At 40.0% G+C, this 19373-nt stretch overlaps 1 protein-coding gene across 3 annotated transcripts in view; it reads right to left on the bottom strand.

The window, feature by feature from the left end:
* Positions 1-1197: 1197 nt before the first annotated feature.
* Positions 1198-19373, bottom strand: part of vps13b (vacuolar protein sorting 13 homolog B) — a 411975-nt gene continuing 393799 nt past the window's right edge. For all 3 annotated transcript variants that reach the window (XM_074682783.1, XM_074682782.1, XM_074682784.1), the window contains 9 exons: positions 17792-17950; positions 17217-17445; positions 12339-12515; positions 11892-12062; positions 11215-11391; positions 6683-6785; positions 3769-3937; positions 3570-3650; positions 1198-2169 (listed from right to left, as the gene is read on the bottom strand). In XM_074682783.1, the coding sequence (XP_074538884.1) occupies positions 1921-2169; positions 3570-3650; positions 3769-3937; positions 6683-6785; positions 11215-11391; positions 11892-12062; positions 12339-12515; positions 17217-17445; positions 17792-17950 (1515 nt within the window). In that variant the 3' untranslated portion in view covers positions 1198-1920. The remainder of the gene's footprint in view (positions 2170-3569; positions 3651-3768; positions 3938-6682; positions 6786-11214; positions 11392-11891; positions 12063-12338; positions 12516-17216; positions 17446-17791; positions 17951-19373) is intronic.

Here is a 19373-nt window from a genome sequence, read left to right on the forward strand (position 1 = left end):
GGAGGCTGTCCCAATACGGAGGCTCCTCCAAATGCGGCCGACGAATCTGTCCTCCGTTTCGGGGGCCGCGAAGGACGGGTTTGGTGAATCCTTCATAGCCTCACATATCCCAAGATTCATTGCGTATGGATGCCGAACATGATGGACACGGCCGAACTCCAAAAGGAGTCCTGATTTATACAGATATGAAGGATTTCTGGCAACAACTATGTGATTGTGTTTTTAAAACGTGAAGGAATATTTTGTTTTTCTGTGTGAAAATGTGTTGTTTGGGCTCTTTTCAAGTAATATACAGTGGAAAAACAGTTCTTTATGAATCTTCTCATTATTTTATAAAAATATGTCCATAAATGTAAATTCTCTTGGGAAAAAAACTTACTTGGAGTTTTTATTTAATTATTTATGTATTTTTTACAGGGAATTCACAAAAGACATTAAATCATTTCAGCAGCTTTTATTTTATACTTATTTATTTATCATCCCCCCAGCACTTGATCAAATGTTGAAAATGTACATTGTTGTCTTACTCTCATGTAAATGGTAGATCTATACTCTATCAATAGGGATAATAATAATACAAATGATATAATGATAAAAATGATGATAATAATAATGATAATAATAATAACAACGCAAAGTAATAAAAAGATAGTAAAAATCATCCTGTTTAAATGTGAGGTTTTGGTTTACGTGTGTTTATGTAAGCCTGACAGGTGAGGGCGGTGCTGTGTGACGTCGAGGGTGACAAACAGGAAATGCTCCGTAGACCAGACCGTCTCAATTCAGTTCGGCCTTTGCGGTCTTCGCAGGCTGTAAAGGCCGGGTCCTCCGAAGGCTACAGCCTCCGTAGGCTGCAGCCCCTGAATTGGGACACAGCTATTGACTGCATGTAAACGTAGCTAGTGACTTATTCAACTGAGGGTTGGCAGTTAGCAGTCACTCTTTGTTTCAAAACTCTGATTGCTCAGTAAAACCCCATCTATTCCTAACTTTACCAGCCCTCCAACTGTCCACACAACAATCAGACATTTTGATGCTGCTCAGTTTAAAGTCAGAGTTCAAAGAACACTAACTCGTTTGACACTTCTGTTACCAAATTGCATGAGCATCTTTTCAATGATGTTGGTTTAAAAAGGTCTATTGGATGTCAAAAGTTTAACTCCAAAATGACAGAATAAAACACAGTGTTTCTTTCTTTCTTTTTATTAAAACCTTTCTCCAGTCATATATTATTCATGGACATACATTCAAGGCGTTAGACTTCCATCATACATGGAGCTTGATGCTACAACAATATTAAAGGCAAACCACATGGCTGCGTTATCACAAAGAGTTGGCTCCGGTGAGGGGTTACAAAGCACAGTGTTATTCTTCAACAAATATATTACATCATCTAAAAAAACATTTTGGTCGACAGCTGGTATCTCTGGTGTCCATCAACTCGTTTTTAATATTGCACTTAACATTGGCACAAGACACCATCACTGCAGGGAGAGTGTAAACAGAAGAAGTTACCCTGCAGACTGAGAAACTACAGGCTGTTGTTTTAGAGACGTTGAAGATCTGAGCGAGCTGGAAACACTAAAGAGATTTCATGTCGACTGAGTCTTAGAAAAGTGTGGAGGAGAACACACAGTTGGTCCAAAGAGGTAAAAAATGTTCAGTCTCTTAGTGTTTGATACTGATGATAACCACTTCCTTCTCTCTGTCATTACCATGAATCTGTTGTGACCTTAAAAAATACTTTTAATCCATGTTTCATAAATATTTTCTCAGAATTCTTTTTAGGACACAATCTGATAAAATAATCTTATTCTACTTACACAGATATCTTTTTGCATAAACATGTAGAGATCTCTTCAGAGCAACAGAACAAAATTCTTTAAGGCTTAACAAACAAAGTATTCATATGTGTTTGTGTTAGTGGAATCCGATACGTAAGGCTTTATTCTTCACCATGGTAAACTTGCTGACAAACACTTTAGAGAAGGCAGGATCCACCACGTAGCGGTACGATTTGGTGACAGGAGGCGGGGGATTGGCGAGCGTCACCGGAGGCTGCAGCTGGAGGGACGAAGCAGACGGGGAGAGGAACTGGGAGGCCCGCAGAACGTAGTCCACCAGCCGCTGATACTGCTGCTCCGACAGGCGTTCTCGAGTGCTGTCACCCTGAGGGCGGACAGACAGTGGAGTGATTTAAACTCTAAAAGAACTCATATTCATTCAAAGAAAACACAACCAGAGAAACAACTGAACCTGTCACTGACACAAAAAAACCCACGGGCTGCTGTGCCAAGTCCCAACATGATCATTGGGGAATAACTCTTCTCTCAGGTTTCTCTTGATATCAGATGATCAGTGGTCAGTTTTCTGCAAACTCTGCTTCTGATGTGCTTCTGATGTTCTCCACTAGGAGGCGATGTGTGCTAAATATGTCAGGATGTTTCTACGTCAGGATCGAACTGGATTTGATCAGGATTGTTTTTCATGTTCAGACTACCGTATTTTCCGCACTATAAGGCGCACCTAAAAGCCTTCAATATCCTCAAAAGCCGACAGTGCGCCTTATAATCTGATGCGCCTTATATATGGATTAATATTGATTAATATTGATTAATATTGATGAATATTGGGTACTGTAGTCAGGGGGCATCGCCAAAGTAACAGCAGTGAGTGGTAAGAACCGGTAAAGAGGAATTCTGCTAAGTGCTAACATTAGCTCACAGGCTGGCCCGGGCTTCTTCTCGTTTATTGTTAGAGCAATACAGCGCCCCCCAAAGGTCTGGCATTGGAACTGATCTCTGAAAACGGCTTTTGTGGACGACAGAAACGGCTTCGTCTTTACAGCGTACTTTTTTTGAAAACGGCACAGAAAATAGTGGGATAGGAAAATGTGCGGCTCCGTGTGGATGTAGCCTGAGTTTGACTGACTTATCCGACTGTTTTGTTGACGTTTCCTTTAGCGCAGCGCCATCTAGTGGATGCATAACGCAACCCCAGCCACTACTGTAGCTTCTATCCTATGCGCCTTATAATGCAGTGCGCCCTATATATGATTGAAGGTCATTGAAGGTGCGCCTTATACTCCGAAGCGCCTTGTAGTGCGGAAAATACGGTATTTTGACCTCAAACAACATTTTTAGACCCAAATATTTCTGATCCTGCATTCTGGACCTTTTGTATGCTCCACTTTTTGTCTTTTCTGCTCCATTTCATAATTTTAATCTCATTTTGTGTCCTCTGGTGTGTGTGTTTTTAACTCTCACATTTTCAAATCCTGATAAAAACATTCATTTAAAGCCGTCAGCTGAAAGAGTTGAAGAGTTTCTGCAGAATTTTCAGAGCTTTAGTTTTAAACAAGTAGCCAATGCACAGTCCAGATGTATTTTTCTTAGACTTTATGAAACAGACAAGATGGTTTGGTTTGGGCCTTTCAGTGTCATGATTCAAACAGTGTACGATGCTGAGACAAACAGAGCCTCAGGTGGAGACAGAATGAAAATGGACCCCCGGCCAAAGGATGGACAACCATGTAGGTTTGTACCCCTGACCTCTGAGCAGCATCTCACCTCTGTATCACTGACGACTGTCTGCTGCTGTAAAGTGAGGATCAGCTGGTCCTGATGTCCGGCCTCTTGCTGACACTCCACCTGCAGAGAAAACAAGGTTTCCACAGATCACTCACTGTTTCGCAAAGAGAGCTGTTCACTGTTGGGATGATTTTAAAAAGTAGAGCCCTGCTCCTGTTCACTGGCTCTTAGCAGTTACCTCTGTGATGGGGAAGGCCTGTTGCTGGGTGTCCTCACTGAGGCTGACCACAAACAGGACCTCAGAGGTGAGGAGCAGGCAGCCAGCATGCTGCTGACCTGACCCACTGACGATGGTCACCTCCAGAGCCATGTGGAGCTCCGGTCGGCCCAGAGACTGAAGCATCTTCCTGCAGTCAGAAAGCAGAGCAGGCAGATCTCATTAATCATTGACTGAGACACATGATACTACTCTATTTTAACGACAATATTCTGATTTGACCACTTTTTCCATAGTGAGTGATCTAATGAGTTACTGTATTCAAACCAATCAGATTTGAGATACTTAGTCAAGTCACTGTGCGTTACCATTTTTGTCATTTTCTGTAGTAAAAAGATAAATTTGCTTCCTTCTTTGTGTTGGGGAGTGAAGTCACCAATGGGACAAGTATAAACTGTATACAGAGTGGACAGCGTGGCTCCCTTTTTTACCACTTCCCATTCCCATTCCCAGCACTGTCCCACCCACAGTACCATCTGATTGGTTACCAGAAGAGCCATGGCTCGGGTGACAGCCAATCAGCAGTGAAAGCTGTGTGCAGAACATTAACAAAAGCAGCAGCTCGGCTCACTGTCAGTTCCTCCAGACATGTCCATTGATCACATAAATCAAGGTGCTGATAATACTGATATGGAAATAGTCATAGTAGAAGTAAGTGTGTGTGAGAGACAGAGAGAAAAATCGTAATGAACTCTATTCTCCCCTTCCTGAACGAAAGTGCTCTGCTGGGCAGATTGCTAAACGGTTCTTAGTAAAAAAAGAGATCATTGTTGATTTGGTCATTTATTTTGACTCAATACACAAAAGCACAGTAAAACAGATAGCAAACTAAATACGCAGCCTAACTAAGCAAAGGAAAGTGATTCTTAACCTGCTAGCTTTAGTTAGCAAAAGTCCGCTAGCTTAATGTTTATATCAATGGAAAATCCCATTGATGGGCTAACGCAATTAGCATTGTGACTATCTCACTGTCTATGAGCTTATTTTAACTTTCACAGACACAAAAATCACTCCCCTTATCAATATCCACAGGTTTACATTTTTCTGCCTCTTAAAAATGATAAGAAATGTTTTAAGCTGCAGACATTCAGGAGCTGCGTGTTGATGCTTCTTTGCACAGAATTTCTCTGTCTACCCTATGGAAGCCCTAGATGGTCAAAATACTTAAAATAAGTCATGTAAAACTGAACAGAAAATTAATTCAGCTTCATAACATGCCTGTAAAAGGCAGCACAAATTCAATTCTGTCCAGTTTTATTGCAGTTTCTTTGAAAATTTGGAAAAATTTTATTTACTGTAGAAAACTTTAGCTATTTATTTTTTTTTAAGTTTCATTCTACTTTATTAAACATGCTGCTAAGCCTGGGAGCTGTTTAATAATCATATGCTTGAAGGCATTAAATACAGTTAAGTGTTCAAGTTTGTATTGTTCAAAATTTTTCCGCCAATATTTTCACTTTGACCGCAAATTACTTTTGCTTCAATTATCAGTCATAGGCCTCCTTGCCTACCAATACTGAGTATTGGTATCAGCCCCAAACAATCCATATCGGTCTATCCCTAGTGTCCATGAGCGTGTTGGGGCAGAACTTCACTGTGTGCAAGGGAGCACATAGAGAAATGTGAATGAGAGGTACAAACAACATCTAATCATGTCAATTATGTAAACAACATTTAGCCTATCAAAAAGAGCCAAATTTTAGACCTGATTAATAAGAGGGGTTTCTCTAAATTGTGTTGTGATCTGGTGCTATATGGAAAATAAAATTAGCTTCACTTCCAGGGGGCTGGTACCCCCGCCCCCATATAATGGTAGGGGAAACCTTGAAGTAATAGGTGCAGGTAACTAAGTTACTTTTTAAAGGAGTAATCTGATCACTTTTCAAGGTTACTGTTGCAACAGTTTACACTGCAGTACAATACACTACACTTCATCATCCTCAATCTTCAAATGTACCATAAACCGCACTCACTCACAGAGCTCTCACCCTGCATGGATGGATGATGTGTGAACATTAATACACTTCAGGACAGGCCCTCCTTACCACTGATGTTCTTTTAAACAGAAGACCACACAGAGCACGCTGCTATCCTCTTATTTATATTCCCTGGGTGGGTCCTCTTACACACATGTTCAGAAAGGAAATATGTATGAGGAGTAAGGTCTTCATTCATGTTCCTCTGACAGCGTGTTTACTTTCAGAGGCAGGTGTTCAAATTGCAGAGCAGATGTCGAAGCAGCCGCAGTAGGGACTGATTGGTTCTGTTCAGTGTTACACTGTTCAAATAGCCTGACCCCCCCAGCTACCTGTAGTTGTAAAAATAATTGATGGATGCATGATGGAAACCAGTTTGACATCAGAGCAGCATGGATAAAACCACTGGGGAGCATTATCTCAGCGTCCACGTTCAAATTTCTTTTCATCTCTAACATTCAAAAGCTCACGGCTTGAATGTGACGTCCTGTGAATATGTCTTGATGATGTCAATGCCTGATGGCTATGAAAACCAAAATTTTCAGTCTAAAATGTCATAAATACTTTCTTCAGCTCAGTACAGGAACAATTTCTGGCGAGGGCTTTGGCAGCACCCCCAAGAAAACTTTTAACAAGGCTGGAGGAGAGTGAGGAAGGGCAGTCTGGCTACCATGTGTGGAACCAAGGTCAAACATCTTTCCAGGCTTTGACTTTGTTCAAATTGTCAGAAATGACCCCTTACATTTTTCACAAGGCAGCAAAAATGGTGCGAGGTACAGGGGGAAAGGTATGGTGAGTAGAAAAAGAGTACGAATAAAGTAAGACTGCACTTCCTGTTTTCTAACAAAAAGCTTTCCCAGAGTAAAAGAGGAGGCAGTAAAGGGAGTGAAGGAACCTACCAAACATATTTCAGGTGGCTGTTTGGGGCCTGAGCGGACTTCTCCTCTGTTGGCACGTACAGTTGTTTAGGAAGCTGCCATAATCCTGCTCCATGAAGGATCCCTGCGAGAGAAGACACAAAGAAGAGCAGTCAGCGTTGTTATCACAGAATAATCTTTTTTTTATTTCATGACAGTGGATAATTTACACATTATGCACACAACAGCCTTGATCAGTGGTCTGCACAGAAGAGGGCCACAAGGGGGTGGTCCATTTGTTGGAAAACACATGCTTAAGTGCCCTCTTGTGAGCCAAAACATGATAAAGTATTCTTTTGGAAGCCCAAACTTCCTACAGTGCCCTATTGGGATGCAAAACACACACACTAAAGTGCCCTCTTCATAGCCAAGGTGCATGCTCAAGTGTCTTTCTGGGAGCCCAAACAGGGGACAAAGTACCCTCTTCAGTGCCAAATCGTGTGCTAAGGTGCCCTCTTTGGGGCCACAGATAAGCTAACATGCCCTCTTTGGAGCCTAAACGCACGCTTAAATTCCCTCCTTTTAGCCTTAACACATGCTCAAGTGCCCTCTAAGAAGCCAGAGCATGCATAGCTGCCCTCTTTATAGCCAAAGCAAGTGCCCAAGTGTCCTTTTGGGAGCCAAAACATGCAAAACAAAGTACTTTCTTCAGAGCTGAAACATGTACTAAAGTGCCCTTTTTGAAGCCAAAACACATTCACATTCAAAACGCGTCTTGTGAGCCGAAACTGCACTCAAGGGATCCACAAAATGAGTGCCCTCTTGGGAGCCAAAACATGCATACTAAAGTGCCATCTTTGTAGCCAAAGCGTGTGACCAAGTGTCCTTTTGGGAGCCAAATCATAGGACAAAATACCTTCTTCAAATTTAATGAATGTGCTTAAGTGCCCTGTTTAGAGCCAACACTCATGCTAAAGTGGTCTCTCTAGAGCCACAACCCATGCTAAAGTCCTCTCTTTAGAGCCAAAACCCATAGTAAAGTCCCCTCTTAAGAGCCAAAACTCATTATAAAGTCCCCTCTTTAGAGCCAAAACCCATGCTAAAGTCCCCTCTTTAGAACCAAAACCCATGCTAACTGGTCCTCTTAAGAGCCAAAACCCATGCTACTGTGCCCTCTTAAGGAGCCAAAACTTACTGAAGTGCCCTCTTTAGAACCAAAACCCTTGCTAAAGTGCCATTTTAGGGCCAAAACATGTGCTAAAGTGCCTTCTTTAGAACTAAAACCCATGCTAATTGGTCCTCTTTAAAGCCAAAACCAATGCTTAAGTGCCCTCTTCAGAGCCAAAACCCACGCTAAGGTGCCCTCTTTAGAGCAGACCCATGCTAAATGCCCTATTCAGGGAGCTATCACATGCTACAGTGCCCCCTTTTGTAGTCCAAAAAATTGTCCTTTTTGGAGCCAGAACCAATGCTGAGGTGCACCCTGGAAGCTGAAATGTGCTAAAGTGCACTCTTAGGCCCAAGAAAAAAGTTCCACTGTGCCCTCTTTGTAGCCAAAACACTCCCAACTGCTCCCTGGTTGAAACATGCTAAACTGCCCTCTTGAGTGGCAAAATTGCGCACTGAGGTTTCCTCCTTGTTGGATGGCTTTTCGCCCCTGGCCTTTAAAAAGTCTGAGCATGCCATTAGGCCTGGTTCACTAAAAGATCGTGTAGCCTTTATGCACACTAAACCTGTGCAAATGACCCAAAAGGACAGCGACTGATTCTCAAAGCACTGGTACAGAGTTAAATGCTCTACAAACTGTGCTGCAGATAAAACAGTATCTTTTTGTGTCAGTATTTTGATGTTTGAAATGATGAAGAGTGAAGAACTCACTGAGAAAGAAAGAGTTTTGTTACAGGAGGTTGAATAATTTCTGTGGAAAGAGTTAATCTCCATTAGGATGAGCACAGAGTGGAGAGACTCATCTCAGTCACTGCAGGAGCAAACTGCACAGAGCTGCAGCACTTTGTGCTTGAATGTCGTGAAAACAGCTTGATCTGTGAATCAGACTTTCAGAGGGTGAGGGCAGGGATGTGCATTTCTTGGTGCTGCAGTAATTCATTCTTAGTTAATTCCTCCAAACACGCACTGACAGGACAAACCAGCGCCGTTGCTTTAAGACTTAATCACATATTCATATAAAAACAAATGAAGCTTTTCTGATCAGGACAACTCTGTGGGAGCATGTTAGAGAGGGTTCATAACCGATGTGCGTGATCAGCTCTCCTCCATCCCTCTGAAGCTGTCAGCAGAGCAGCAGCAGCAGCTTGAAGTGAAGTCATCAAGCAGTTAAAGTGGAGCTATAAAGAGCGCCGTCAGATCCACTCATGATGTCATTACAGCAGAGCTGGGCTGCTCTGATCTGAGCCTGTTTTTTAATGTGTGGAGCAGGTCTGCATGCTATTTCAGAAGAATGATGTTTTTTTTTCTATTTAAGGTTTTAAAGTGAGGGCTGATATGTGTCCTGCTGGGTGTACTGTATGTGTAAATGTTTGTGTTGGGCTGAGCTCAGGTGGTCAGGCTGAAAAGGACTTCAGGGAGACACGGCTTCTTAGACACATCCTCTATGTGATGGGATGGGGCCAAGACCTGTCAGTGCTAAACACACCATCCTCTGAGCCACTCATCTCCCTGCTCTTAAAAACAAATTTACAGGCTTTGGTTAATCTCTACGAATGCTGAAACATCATGTATGAGTACACGAGAACATGAGCCAGCCTTCTGCTTTAAAATGAGGAGCCTGGATCATCTTGTGAACTTAAAATAAACAGCTGAGGATGAATAGAGGTTACATAACTGAGCCTAGCTTCCTGTTTTCATGACAGATCCAGTTAAATGTCCGATTAATTCATATTCCTGATACTCCTGACACTGGTCTTTTTAAAGAGCACACAGGCTAAACCCAGCCTGATTTATGACTTCATTCCCCTTATATTACAACTCTAAACTTATAAAATATGTTTTCTCCTAACATTCAATTTCATTTTTAATATTATTTATTTATTTATTTATTTATCTATTTATTTATTTATTTATTTATTTTTTGCTTTAATCAATCATCAAATCCATATTTCACTGTGGCTCTTACCCTACGTCACTAGATACATATTCTAACTGGAACATTTTTTCAGCCTGAGCATTAGGGCTAGGCTGATTTAATCAGCCAATTACAGCCCTTTTTAAAATAATCAGCAGCAGCTGAAGTTCAGCTGATTTTATGCTGATATAATTTATTTCTCATAAAACTGTAAATGCTGTTCAGCATCAGAGTCAGGCAGAATGATGTTCTTCATTTGTCCACTAAATGAAGCTCTTACTCCATTTAACCCTCAGTTCACATCACTGTCTTCTCAGATAAGGTAAGGTAAGAGCAGGTAACTTTATAATGATGTTGTGAAATCAACAATGACTCAACATGTCTCCTGTTTCAGTTTGACTCTCTTTACCATGTGTCATGATGAGTTACACATGCTTCGTTGTGTCAGCCATGGTGTTTGTTCATGTTGCATTGCTAAAGTTGTGCTAACCTAGCTTAAGTTACTCCCTGTATGTAAAATGGAACTCACAAATAAATGTACAATACACTCTCACATGAGATTCTATTCAATATATTAAACATGTTAAACACCTCCTGATCTACCAAAACAATCTAGAAAACATAATGGTTAGCGGTTAGCATACATTAATATAACTCTGATTTTGAAACAGAATTTCATCTTTCTTCACAGAAACATCACAATTAATCTTTGTAAACAATAGTGAAAACATAATACTTGTCATAATAATTTGCGGTAAATGTTTTCCAAACAGGAAGATAGAAGTTACTGCAGGCTTATGGCTGACTTCAGCATAACAACTGCAAGCTCAAGGTTCCAAACAACTTAAATTATTGCTTTGAGTTGTTCAGTTTAATACTTTTTTGGATGTTTTTGTACCTGAAAATTCCTCTCTGTCGTAAAGTTCAACAAATACTAAAGGACAAAGTGTTTTAAAACAGTAAAATGTTCTGTCTGTAATTCATATCTTTGAGGTTGTGAATGTTAAGGGGCCAGAAAAGAAGAAGTTATATTCATTACATGTTCTTAAAATTAGTTGACTGATTATCTGAATATTTTTCAGCCAAATATTGGAATTGACATCGGCCTCAAAAATCCACATCTGTCCGGCCCTACTTGAGCATATCAATGGCAAAAACAAGCAGAACTTGATGACAGACTCATTTTACCACCAGGATAAGGTTGCACCCAAGCAACCTGGTAACTTTTCAGGACTCACGGACACTAAAACTCTCCCAGGCTACTCTAAGGTGAACACCTTTGAAGGGTTCTGAGAAGAACCCAAGTTGAGTTGCACAGATAAGTCTTTAAAGTGCAGGGATGTCTCCTCTAACATTCAATAACTTTTGTTGTCAGTAGGCTAAGAAGCTCAAACAGGTGAGTTATGCTTATGTCTGTTACATAGGGGTCGGGCTATGATTAAGGTTTAATGTCACACTGTTCACACCTGGGATGAATAAACCCAGAACTCACCGTATCCAGTCTGGGACACCAGTTCAGCTGCTCCTCCAATGGGCTTAGTGAAAACCCCCACAATGCCTTTCCCCACTCCAGAGATGACCCCTTTGGCTTTGCTTCCTGCTGAGCTCTGGATTTCCCAGTTCTTCTGGAAGTTCTGCATGGGCTGGTCAACGATGCCTGCGATCGCTCCTGTGAGGAAAAGGAAGAGCGGTTCTTCTTCAGTTCTAACTGACTTTATTTCCAGAGGAGGAACGACACATTCAAATGATTCCACGAAGAAGAACAAAAAAAAAAAAAAATCAGACTAAATTATCCTCTGTGGCATGGAAACAGCAGATGCAGTCCCAACATTATGAAGACAAGTTTTGCCCACTTTGAGTCAATCAGGAACCTTTAGTGTCCTTCTGCCTTTATCGTTTAAAAACAAACTTGTACATTTGTTGTTTCCTTAACTTGTAAAAAAAAAAAAAAACATATTCCCTGCATTTTGGAGAAGGGGGCATGAGGTAAAACCTGAGTTGCTGGATGGAGAATAACTTGATTAATTACTGATGACTAAACTGTTTCCCACAGTACTATAAAATAATTGATCTGGGATGTTGCAAAGTCCTCCAGTGACACCATGCAGACTAATTCTGAGGCATTTGGGACCGTGTGTGTGAGTGTTTGGTAAGAGCTGGCTCACAAACCTAACAGGCTGATGCCAAGTCGAGACAGCCCCTGCTTGAGTCCGTCCCCGAGGCTCTCTGGTAGCTGGCGTCTCCACTCCTCTTGTCTGGTGTAGTGCTCCTCGTCCAGAGACAGGCGGTCCATGTTTCTGGCTAAGCTCGTTGCTAAGTTGGTGATGGATGTCAGCGTGCCTGAGCGGAAACGTGACAAATTAACATCTTGTTTTAAAAAGTAAAGGGTTCAAAAGTCTCAAATTATCATCCTCAACACTGTGTTTGATTTTCAACAATAAGCTGTGTTGCAACCATTGACTGCGAGAACAATTCATTACACATTTTGGAGTATGTTCAATAAATGACATTAAGCGATGGCAACCAAAATAAAAGAACATGTTTAAACCTTCAGGATTTAATCTACTGAGGCTGAGTTTGTGAACAGAAAGCTCACCAAATGATGGTCTGTGTTACCTTTTGAGATATGTTTGACGAAGGAGGTGGTTCCTCTGGACACTCCACTGACGAAGGCTCCAGGCCCACGGGTGAGACCCTCATATGGCAGCCGGAAGAAGTCAGACACTCCATTACCGATGCTGCGCACCAGGCTGGCAGGACTGCCCAGGATCTCCAGAGATCCCACCACCCAGCCTGTGAAAGTCAATACACACTTCATCATAACGCATTAAAGATCATGTCATAGGTTGAAGACAACAGATAAGCAGATAATAACTTTCTGTTTTATTGCATTTGATTTAACTACGTTTCAGGTTAGGCTGTTTTGTTATTATGTTGAAAAGCTGAGCACACAGCATGTCTCCAGATAGAAATTCTGTGATTTTAATAAACTTCATATTTTTTGATATGTTTTTTGGCTCACTACTCCTCCCAAAAATGTTTGTAGTTTTCACCATCATCAAACTGTTCAGCATGTTCAGGAGACGTGTCTTCGTACTTTCCACATTTTAACCCTTATTCTTTTTTTAAATTTTCAACCTTTTCCAATATTTTTGACCCATTGAAATAAATGGAGATGTGCCATCAGCATGGAAACCACACAGGTCTTGAAGGATTTCGAGGTTATAGATAGGACTTGTGTGCGTCACTAACACAAGGGGTTAGGGCCCAGCATTTCAACATTAAGCACTTGCTACGTGGAAATTGTCCCCATTGGATCAAAGATTGTGACAGTGTCACCAAAAAAAATAAAATAAATGAGAGAAGAATTACAGTGAATGAAATTAACGAAAGAGCAATCAACGAAATGAAGGGTTGGTTTGCTGTTTGATGAGAAATGAATCCCTGTAAGAAAAATGTAAAGATATGATGGGGTAACTATTGTCATTATGTCTGAGTTTGTGTCTGAGTAAAAATTGGAAATAAGGACAAAATTATAAAGGGAGGATGTGGCGTCAGGGAAGAGAAGGATCACAAGGAAAAAATAATAGAACAGGTGTGCCTGGAGTAAGGGAAAAAGAAAGACAAGAAAGAAAAAGTAACAAACTGTCCGAAAAAAGGGGCAATAAACTAAAAAAATAACAAAACGGAGGGTGGTTACTGGAAGGTGCCAATCCAACATCCCAGCAGATCCCAATTGATTTTCTCTCCCGGGGACCAGGAGTGTGCGCCAGGAGCAGAATGCCCTGTGTGGATTTACGTTACTTCCGGTGGTGAGATCGTCTTTATTTTGGAATTTTTTCTGGTGTACCAGTGTTTTTTTTGTTGATTGATCATGAAATTTGGGGTTTGGGTTTTTTTTCTTTCTGTGTGGGTTACCTTTGTTTTTTTGGGAGGATTTCAGCGTTTTCCGTTTGTGGGCAACGTGGACAAAAACTGTGCCAAAGACAATTCAAACTGACTCAAGAGGGACGAGGAGGTTAATTTTTGTTGGGTTTGGATTTTTATATTATTTAGGATTAGAACAGACTGTGTTTGAGGGCATTATTTAGGCAGATTTTTACATTACATTGTCATCATGCGCCGGGAGCGAGGAGGAGACCATTGCATTTATTCTGATTGAAGGGCAAACTTTTCATTATTTAAATACTGTCTCCCAGGACTCTATTGGTTTCATTCAATAAATATACTTTTTGTCTACTACAATTGGCTTTGTCGACAGGGTTTCAAAGTTTCCTGTAAGTTTCCCCCCTTGAGTGTTTTAACACCAACTTAAGAAGGGTCGTGTTGTTACAAGCTCCTTTTTAAGAAATGTCTGTTGGTATTAGGGGATATTTTTGTTTTAACAGACTGGGGTCAAGTTTGATGGCCAAATTTTCCATTATTTCAAAGGCTTTGTGAGGATTTTTCCTTTAGTGTTGATTGTAGTGACACCTGTGGTAGGACTAGGTAGTGTTTTTTCTGTATAAAGCATTTCCTCTTTGCTAAGCACATGAATGTAACATTTAAAGAATATGCTTAATGGTACCATTTTTTCAGGAGGTCACTTTAATGTAAACAAACATTAACTAGCCCAACACCCCTTGGATTGGGAGACTTTTTAAAAAAATTTGTTTGCATTCAGGTTTATTTACTACTCATTGTGTTTCTTTTGCAGGGATCAGCTCTAACTACTTTGCATTACCAAAACAGTTAAAGAAAGCATTAAACGTGCAGCTGGGTCCAGCAATAACAAGCACAGAGCATTAAAACCTGCATCCCTGTTGCACTCACACATCAGCTTAACTTGAGTGCAAAACTGGACATATGTTCATGAGTTGACATGAGTTCACATCTTTCCGTACAGCTGGGTTTGTGAGAAAGGGGTTACAGTTTTTTACAAATGCACACACAAACACACTAATATACACACAGACACACACTTCCATGAACTCATATGTGTCACACGAAGATTTACAGCCTCCTACTATCTCACTTCTCTCATTCAACCACAGGGTCCACTTCACATGGCACGGCTCAGTGATATGTACGCGCTGGCAGTCATATCACAAAACTCAAACAGCCATCTCTCAAGACGCCAGGCTTCACATTGCTCATATTCTCTGTCAATTTGCACTTGAGTGATGGCCTCTAATAGCAGGAACCAGCTCCAGTGGGGCCCAGGAGTTGTTTCTGCTTCACATGCTCTCCCGGCTGTGGTTTTGGTAAGGAGCAGAATCCTGACAGGAGCTGATGTTTACGGGGCTATGTCATGCTTTTAAACACACATACATACATACAGCAGAGCGTATGAACAAAGACTGCACGCCTCCTTGATATGTCCGTAAGTCTTTACATGTGTATGTGCATTGATTCAAGTCTGTACCATACATCCTGCTGCTAATCAATCCCAGAATACAATGCTTCCTGGTGCCCCTTACTGCTTGATGACTCATGAAAAGGAGAGGCAGTGAGGAGACATGTAGAGAAATATGGACTCTCTGAAAGATGTTGTGAAGATAAAGTCTGTTCAGGACAATGATTTAAGTATGAATGTATGGGATTAATTGGAACATGGCTCAGACTTTGCAAAGATAAAAGAAGACACATTTCTGTGATCGGTGCTACATTCATAAGGTTCACAGTTCAGACCTCAAGCCCACCCCATATTAAATAAGCCATAATGTGTTGTCTGTGCACAAGTTATTTGTCACACCTAGGAAAAGGGAAAAACATCATTCATTTTTTTTTCAGCCTTCAGGTTTCTTTAGAAGTTAGATTTCACTCCTTGTTAGGAGGCAGTTTTACTTTGAACCTGAAAAAGAAAGGGTTATGGGTCAAGCTTAGATTTTATAGCAACATTTTCCCTGATCCCATAACTTATGAGCATCATTTATACTTAATTTGTTTTTGTACCTAATTTGTTTTAATGTTAATATGTTAATAGAAATATTTTCTACTTTTCTATATTTCTTTCAATTTCAATTTATTCTATATAATAATAATAATAATAATAATAATAATAATAATAATAATAATAATAATAATAATAATAATAATAATAATAATCATTATTATTATTATTATTATTACACTATTTTTATTGTCATTGCATTTTGCACTTTTTCTGTGAGCTGCTGTGGCAAAAAAACAAAAACAAAAACAAAAAAACCTGGGGGATCAATAAAAGAATATTCTATTCTGTTCTAATCTACATTTCTTAAACCTTTATTTCACAAAATACCCCATGAACGAATGATTTAAAACCTATTCTACAGATTTAACTCCTGTACTATGAACAAGTGTGTCTTTTTATTCAGGGACCAACTAATAAACAGCCTGAACCTTAAAGGACACTTCCCCCATTCGAAGAACTTTGAAATCTCCCAGGGGAGTCACTGATATTATTACCTGAACATACTTGTTTCACAAGACAGAAGCTAATCTTTGGATTAAAATCAAACTTTTGGAAAACTTCATATGATATACTGAATAAGTTCTAGCTGGATATAACTATTGCGTTATTACGTGTTATGAAACCAAGAATTCAAAAGGTAGTAGCTACATTTGCATAAAGGTATAAAGATATGCTACGATGCTATGACTGATATAATTAGTAATCGTAAAAATCAGTTTCAAAAGACCCTTTGCACACTGGGTCCTTTATTTTTGGATGTGTCTTTTAGATCCTTAATCCGAAAAAAAAAAAAAGAAATGCTAAAAACAGCTGGCACACTGAATCCTGTTCATCCTGTTCAAAATTTATCGTAAGAAAAAATGCAATCATCAAGCAGCACAGACCTACAGAGAGCTACATTTACACACACACGTCTTCATTCATCATCTCAACATTGTCTGAAATTACAGAAAATGTGGCGGAAAATGTGAAAATGTGATGTTGCAAGTAGCCTACGGCATCTCAGAATAGTTTAACTACCCTGGAAACAAGCTGGGTGGAAGTGTAAAAAACACAGAAACCAGACCCGTTCTTGCAAAAATTACTGACGAAAGTTTCGGCGCTAGTGATTGACATAACATGGGATCAAAAACAGACTCAGTGTCCAAAGATCTTTAGTGTGCTCAATCATCCTTATTCCATTATTACAAAATGATGAGTTCAAAGCTCACCTGTCCCACAGGTGTGTTTGATATCAAATGATCAGTGGTCAGTTTTCTGCAGTGTTACGAGCTGCATTAACATCAGCAAACTCTGCTTCTGACCAAGGAACATGTTCTCCATTTAGGGGGCGATATGGAGAAAAAATGTCAGGATGTTTTTATGTCAGGATCAGGATCTGGATTTGATCAGGACTGTTTTTCATTTAGACTATTTTGACCTGAAACAACGTTTTTTAAACCAAATATTTCTTATCCTGCATTATGAACCATTTATCTTTTCTGCCCCATTTGTATGTATTTGCTGTAAAAACAAACAAACAAAAAAAGTGTTATTACTACCATTCACTATGTACGTACCAGCTCTGAACAGGGCTCCAGCAGCATAGTGCATAGCCAGGGCGTGTACCAGTTGTCTGGCTGTGGTACAGAGCGGACCCCTCTCGAACAGGGAGAAGGAGAGAGGCGTGTGGTCTGAGGCGATGTAGAGCTTCAGTGAAGCATGGATGCTGACCAGCAGGTTGACGGGCTGGATGGTTAGCCTCTGCAGCCTCACAGGGTGGACCATGGCGTGCACTGACTGAAGCACCTGGAAACATTGTGACGGTTCAGTGACAGTGAAATCTTGTGATTCTTAGCACAGGCCTCAAATGAACTGAGAAACCACATAATGATAGATGAGATGATGGAGAATAAATATTGGAAACCAGTATGTGCCAAAGTGTGACATATTACACACATCTCTGTTTGTATTTAATATAAAAAGAGCATTTTTGGGCCTTGACAGTCCAAATGTATGAAATTGTTTGGTCATTCTGCAACAATAAAAAAGTTTTATAAAAGTGTCATTCTGGTGAATCTGAGAAAAGGAAAGTGGCTTCACTTTGGCTAAACATAAGTAACTCAATAAAACCATCAGGGTTTGAGAAATTCACCTGTTCAGGGAGGACGGGGGCTGAGCCAGGCCCTCTACTCGTCTTTACTGAGGCTGATTTCACAGTGCTGTCCGGGATGTAGGTGTTGAACAGGGTTTTAAGGTAGTATACAAAAGTATCTTCAAGGTAGACTCTGGCAGGTTGAAGCTGGAGGGTGACCTTCAGAGAGAAACATACAGAGCTGATGTAAGAATGCTGATAACTGGATGTTTTTCAAGAATTCTATTTCTTTATTTATTGACTCTTATTTATCTAAATAATAAAGAGGGAGACAGTGAGGAGTGTCAAAGGTTTTAACCTTAACATAAAGAAACATGTTAGAAAATAATAAAAATCATCAAATACAATTTGGCAAACTTTATATAAGAAGTTGTCTTTCCTTAAACCACTGAAGTCTCTGTATAAACAAACCTTAAAAACACTGGACAAAAAATCAATGCAGTAACACCACTGTATGATACTGGAGGAACATCATCTTTTGAGTTTTGAGAACTTTAGGTTGTTTTCAAATTTATGTCTTGTGTATGAGATTGAAAATGGTTTGGTCCCGCCTCCACTGTGTCAGTTTGTAAACTTCCAGTCAGTGGACTCCATTAAATCCACAAGGATATCTTCGTTTAGAGACTGCTATGCACCCTTTCATCGTACTGCCTTTAGGAAGTCAGCTTTTTCTGTGAAAGCCACAACTTAGTGCAACACTTTACCAGATGACATCAGGAACTGTGATTCCCTGAACAGTTTCAAACCAAACTGAAAAATCAACTAAAAGTCACTCAAGACTGAAACCACTGATTTAACTGAACTGCTTTTAACTTGAACCACAACACTGTGTGTGCGAGTTTGGTGTATATGTGACTGCAGGTTTAAATTAGCTGCAAGCTAACTCTGGTACAATGCATCAAATAGTGGCATTTATGTTAAATATTGTACATGGTCCCTTTATAATAAATTAAATTAAATTAAATTAAATTAAATTAAATTAAATTAAATTAAATTAAATTTTCTAAAAGGACTCAAACACTGCCTTTGAGGATAACAGCTTTTTTATCATGTGACAGTTTTTTCTGCTCCAGTGTTTTTTGACACATGCAGCCTTTGAAGGATCTTACTTTGTGTTGGAGAATGAAGAATCAAGTGAAAATGGCTAAAACAAATTTAATGTAGTACCCCTATATTAGATAATGGGACTCAAGCCAGACTCTTATTTGTCTGTTATCATGTGGTTCAAACTACGCCCCCTCTGGGACATAGCCTGAAACTGACCTTTTTCTCCCCCTCTCCTCTCCCAATGTTGTCATTTCTTATCTATTGCAAAGGGGTGCTGGGTAACTGGCAGCTCCAAGGTTTCATCTCATTTCTGTATTTCCCCATGTTTGTTTTCTTATATGTCTTGAAAGGGATGTAACTGAAATGAAATTTCCCCCTTGAGGGATCAATAAAGTATTCTGATTCTGATTCTGATTCTGGTGGACTCTTCCTCTGCTTTTAAAACAATCCAGCCCCACATTTTACCCAGGTGGCTTTTAAGTGATAAAAATAATAAATACACAGAAACTTCTGTGATTGTGAGTCTGCTCCAGAC

This window comes from Halichoeres trimaculatus, unplaced genomic scaffold, assembly GCF_033239565.1.
Source record: "Halichoeres trimaculatus isolate MK-OKI-2021-1 unplaced genomic scaffold, fHalTri1.1 fHalTri1_scaffold_12, whole genome shotgun sequence".
In the NCBI taxonomy this organism is placed as follows: domain Eukaryota; kingdom Metazoa; phylum Chordata; class Actinopteri; order Labriformes; family Labridae; genus Halichoeres; species Halichoeres trimaculatus.